Source organism: Austrofundulus limnaeus, unplaced genomic scaffold (assembly GCF_001266775.1).
Source record: "Austrofundulus limnaeus strain Quisiro unplaced genomic scaffold, Austrofundulus_limnaeus-1.0 Scaffold30, whole genome shotgun sequence".
In the NCBI taxonomy this organism is placed as follows: domain Eukaryota; kingdom Metazoa; phylum Chordata; class Actinopteri; order Cyprinodontiformes; family Rivulidae; genus Austrofundulus; species Austrofundulus limnaeus.
Window position 1 is genome coordinate 1,629,831 of NW_013952432.1, and position 5,162 is coordinate 1,634,992.

The 5,162-nt window shown below is 38.5% G+C and overlaps 2 protein-coding genes across 3 annotated transcripts in view; both read left to right on the forward strand.

The window, feature by feature from the left end:
• anxa13 (annexin A13) overlaps positions 1-3,451 on the forward strand; it is a 6,160-nt gene extending 2,709 nt beyond the window's left edge. The window contains exons 6-11 of the mRNA XM_014005394.1: positions 240-319; positions 526-594; positions 681-782; positions 943-1,018; positions 1,139-1,251; positions 2,316-3,451. Coding sequence (XP_013860848.1) covers positions 240-319; positions 526-594; positions 681-782; positions 943-1,018; positions 1,139-1,251; positions 2,316-2,435 — 560 coding nt within the window. The 3' untranslated portion in view covers positions 2,436-3,451. The remainder of the gene's footprint in view (positions 1-239; positions 320-525; positions 595-680; positions 783-942; positions 1,019-1,138; positions 1,252-2,315) is intronic.
• A 324-nt stretch (positions 3,452-3,775) lies between these two features.
• Positions 3,776-5,162, forward strand: part of LOC106515548 (coiled-coil domain-containing protein 106) — a 10,785-nt gene continuing 9,398 nt past the window's right edge. The window contains exon 1 of one of the 2 annotated variants that reach the window (XM_014005397.1): positions 3,776-3,795. The gene's annotated coding sequence lies outside the window, so the exon portion shown is untranslated. Of the gene's footprint in view, positions 3,796-4,299; positions 4,469-5,162 lie in introns of those variants that run through there. The other variant, XM_014005395.1, reaches the window with a different exon arrangement.

The window sequence follows — 5,162 nt, forward strand, 5'->3', positions numbered from 1 at the left end:
TTTTTATAAGGTAAAAATAATAAAACAAGATCTTTGTCTGCAATGAGTAGACATGTTTTTTTTATTATTGTCATTAGTGATTATCTCAATTTTGGCTAAAAGAATTGACAAAATCCTACACACTGTGCCTTTTAAGTACTGTAATGAAGTAAATGCACTCTGTAGCTATACTCCTCTGGTTCTGGTTCATAAAGAGTCATCTCTGACCTAGTAAAACTTACATTCTTTCACTTTCACAGTTCATGARCGTGATCTGGAAGCGGATATAGAGGGCGATACGAGTGGGGACGTTAGAAACCTCCTCACAGCTCTCCTGCAGGTAAAGTATCCTGGAGTTTCCACTCGGCTCGTGTAACTGGACTCCTCCCATCTGTCTCTGCCCTGAAACTGAGCTCACTCTCCCTGAGCCCCATCATAACCTTTTAAACACACACTCTCTGGATGCTRTCCAGACACCCTGTCGTTAGTAAGGGCTCCATTAGCTTCAGTCGGGCAGGCCTCACTGCAGAGCTGCTCTTCTTTCAGGGGAACAGAGATGAAAGTTACGAGGTGGACGAGGACCTGGCGGAGCAAGACGCCACTGCCCTGTTTGAGGTCTGATTTTAAATCCCTCCCTCTGATGGCCTCCCAGTCGTGGTAATCAACACTAAGCAGCAGTACCGTTTGCTTGTCTCGCGCAGGCTGGCGAGGGCCGCTTTGGGACGGATGAATCCACCTTCAGCCACATCCTGGCCACCAGAAATTACCTGCAGCTCCAGGTCATCTTTAAGATATACGAGCAGGTATTTCAGTCCACAGCTGCATCAGGAAACAACCCCTCTCCATGTTTCTAACTTTACTTTTCAAATAAATCACCGCTCAGATTCTTGGGACAAGCTCTGAAGTGAATTATGGACAAAATATGACATATGTTGCTCACATGGAAGTCTTTTCTACCTGCAGCTTTCTGGAACTGAAATCCTGGATGCTATTGAGAACGAGACRACTGGAACACTGAAAAAGTGCTACATTGCGCTCGGTACGTAGGATGGCAGACATTAAACATTGTGTTGTAGACAGTACCACAGGTCAGGAGAAAGGTTTAGATGCTCATGTAGAAAACCTAAAACCTAACGTTGGTGTTCTCTATCTGACACAGTGAGAGTTGCTAAAAACCCCCAGCTCTACTTCGCCAGGCGTCTGCACGATGCCATGAAAGGAGCGGGAACCGACGAGGACACTCTGATTCGTATCATTGTGTGCCGCTCTGAGGTAAGTTGACCAAACAGGCAGAGCCAAAYGGTCAAAGCTGTTCAATTTTCAACAAACTAGAGCAAGTATTTCATCAGTATTCRTATAGCTGATAAATGATAAACACATTCAAAAATTAATGTCAGGTTTACACTGAACATTTATACATCAACACTCACTGTAAGAAATCGATGTWATCCCTCAGCCTAGAAATTATAACCACTGATCAATAAGTAGTTATTTTCAACAAGAACAAATTAATTTCATGTTAATGAGTGAAGCAAAGAAAGTTTAGGAAAAAACCTTTGTTTTCATAAACCGAAAAATAGTTGCTCTGTAGTATTACTGGGTTGCAGCCACGTGACACAGTAAGGAAGTTATTTGCTCCGGTCCAAAACAGCGAAATGGATCACAGCGAGTACGCTATTACCCTAATTGGGCTGGTGCAGATGAGATATTGCAAAAACTACGTGTACATTTAGGATATGATCCATTATGTCCTAATAAAAAAAGACATTATTTTATCTGGAGGATTCACCTGGCTTTAAGGTGATTGACATAAACTATCTGGTGCTGTGGATCTCGTATTATACGACGAGCCAGATGAAAGCTTTAAAGGGGCAATATCATGTAAAATCAACTTTTTTGAGTTTTATATTATGTTATAATGTTATACTCTAATAAAAAAACATGCCCAAAGCCTTGCTTTGACTCATTCATGGATGTTTGAGAAATCCTGCAGTGTTTTTAGGCAGCCATGCTGAGGAGCAAAACGACAGTTGGGGACCAGAAACACCTGGGACGTGTCTTTAAGCCGAACTTCGAAACTTGAAAAAGGCATTTTCAACAGAGTTCAACATAATTCACCAACACTTCTACAAAAAACGTTGCCATTGTTGTCCAAGAAGTTTTGCAACAAAAGGAAACTTGTTGTTGTTTTGACACAAAGCCACCCGTCAAAATAAAAGCCGTAACAATGTGACAATATATATCTTGCAGCTCTAATTCATATATTTAAACCCCACATAACAAGTATGCTGGTATTGAGTGGATGCATTTTATTTTTTATTTTTCGGCCTTAACAGTTCGACTTGGAGACCATCAAAGACATGTACCTGGAGAAGTACGACGTGTCTCTGAAGGATGCCATACGGGACGAGTGCAGCGGTGACTTCAAGCGTCTCCTGCTGGCCATCTGCCACTAGAAGCTGGAGATGTTTTCTGTCTAACAAACTAACTGCACTCAGTCCCTTTGAGGCATTATGTTGGGAGCAGGAGGGCACTGATGTGATGGATTTATTTACTTGTCCCACGTGTAGCTCGTTTTTTTATACTTTGTTACTATAGGGTTCATAAGTGTATCTGTCTAACTGCCCTCAGTCCAATTTTAAACTTCATTCTGACAAGCTTCACCAGCGTTTATACGATCATAGATGATTTTACTGTAAGAAAAGCAACAAGATTTCTTAGTTTTAGCTAAAAAGACATACTGATTTAATGTCACCCAGGATGATGTGACCAAATGATTTGAAGCTTGATGAGATAAAATTATAAATGTCAGCCGTGTTCTGCCCTCCTTGCTAGTTATTTGTCTGTTACAGTGCTTTCTGTTTATCTTTTTCACCCTCCGTGCCCCAAGCTCCAGTTACTCTTCACTGCTGCTACGATTAATGCAATCACTCCACAAGCCTTAAAGTTTTTGCTTTAGAATGAAGAAAGGCCAGCAGTCGCATTTTCAGACTGTTAATGATGAAGTATTACAAAGAATATGCAATGGATTCAAGTGTTTTCACAAATGATTCACAAGAGTCTATATTTTTATCAGCTGCTGAAAGTAACTATATATTATGTTGCCTGTTTTTATTCTGTTCATCAAAAACGCTTTGACAAATCCTACTACATCTTACCTTAAATACTTGATTCGTATTGTATTACTAACAGAGGAAATTAATATATAATGTTGTAGAGTTGACTGTTAGGCAGCCCAGAGGTTATGAGTGAAAATAAAACCTATAAGTATTTTTAGGGGACTCCAACATCACCTTGATAATCTGATGTTTTTTTTTTTTTTCATCTTTTTATGGCAGCTTAGATTTGACCACTTTTTAAAGCTGAACTGAACAGATACTCAAGCATTATCCCCAACCTGAATGACAATTGTTTTCCTCTCGCCTGCCAACAGTTTTGATTGAAGTACTAATAAAGATCACTATAGCATCCATGTTTGTGTGTTTTTTTTTATTCCTGATATGTGATACAGAGAACATGTAAATACAGACATTAATTTAATCAGTTTTTACTGAGAATGTAGTTATGTAATTTTCTTTATAACTACACTTTGTTCCTTTGATAAACTCAACAAATAGAGGGGAAGAGTGAGTTTGTTTCTCTTTAAAACCAGCCAGGAGTGATGAGATGCAACAGGGTGGAGTTTCCTTTCTTACATGTGGATAAAGTATCTATCAGGCAGTTACATATCAGCTGTCACCATATGCGGCAGCTTTTTCATGGTCAAAGATGCTTTGAATCGATGTGAACCAGTTGAGCTGATTGAAGTACAATAACGTATGTACAGATATACACAACTTAGTGTTGATAACAGGTTTGATTTTCCAGGTTTGATACTCCACGCACGCGTCGACGGATAAATGGAGTACACCTCGTATTCACGCCCATTTTTCCTCCCTCTTCTGTTGCTTTCAAGAACCCTCGTAAATAATATGGCTACTTGAAATAAACTGCAAAATGAGTGACATGTCTACAGAAGAGCAACGTGAATTGGTGTGCAGTTTGAACTGAATACGCACAATATATTAAATGACGATATCTAAAAAATATTGCATTCTCATTAGACTAAAAATTGCGCAAACAAAGCAAAAAAGAAGAAATAGGGGGGGAAAAGTGTTGTTGAAATAATTAATTGCCACAGGTCTCTGAAGTTTTAAATTATTTGGACAAATAATTTCATTTTCTCAAATGCTTTTAAAAGGTAGAGATTTCCTCATTTGAACTGACATGGGGAAAACAAATTTTCTGATAGGTACCTGAAAGCAGCTCCGGGATTCAGAGCCACCAGTGGCTCCGCCCCCTTCCCCTTAGACATGAATCTTGTAGCGTTGCATTTCTCGTCTTGTGTCTGTTTATGTTTATGAACAAGATGCGTTTTAATTGAATTTTACAACAGGACAAACACTAGAAACATCTCAGCTCTTCTTTTGACCGCTGGGTTCAATTAAAGGTAGGTTGTTTTGCGTGTTTCAACCGCTTTGAGGCTTCCTTTTCCCGATTGTCTTTGCTAGTAATTACAGTCATTTAGCATCCATCTTGACTGGAGGTAATTAAATCCACCGTAAGAAAGAATGGTTTTAACCTCGAACACAGGACCTTTACGTGTTTTAAAAGGTTTATAACTTATGTCGTGCTAAATATCCAGTTTTAAACAATAAAGGTCTGGTACTTTCCAGTAATATAGAGGGTAATAATCAGAGTAAACACATGAACTGTTACTGTGTTAAATGTAATGAAGAAAAAAGCTATTATTTTCACTGTAAAAAAAATAGCAAATGAATTAGTTTCTTTAGATGTGTCATATTTACGAGGACTCTTAACACGATTAAATTCTCCGATTTATGTATGATGTTAAAATGGGGAAAAGAGTTATCTTGATGGAAGAGTAGCTTGGACTCTCCAAAACAAACACAGATTTTCGTTTTTAATTTGATACTCAGAAGTGGATCCCCTGAACGCACCACGACTCTTTTTCAGCTTCAAAAGCTTTTTATAGCAAGAATCCTGGTGAACTGTTGCACTGTGGTATTCTTTGTTTATTGTATAAATACACTTTACAAAATGTTTGTAGTTTATTTATTGTAGAAGAACAGATGTTTTTACTGGGAGATCTGTTTTAATGATAAATAAACAAGCAACAGCAT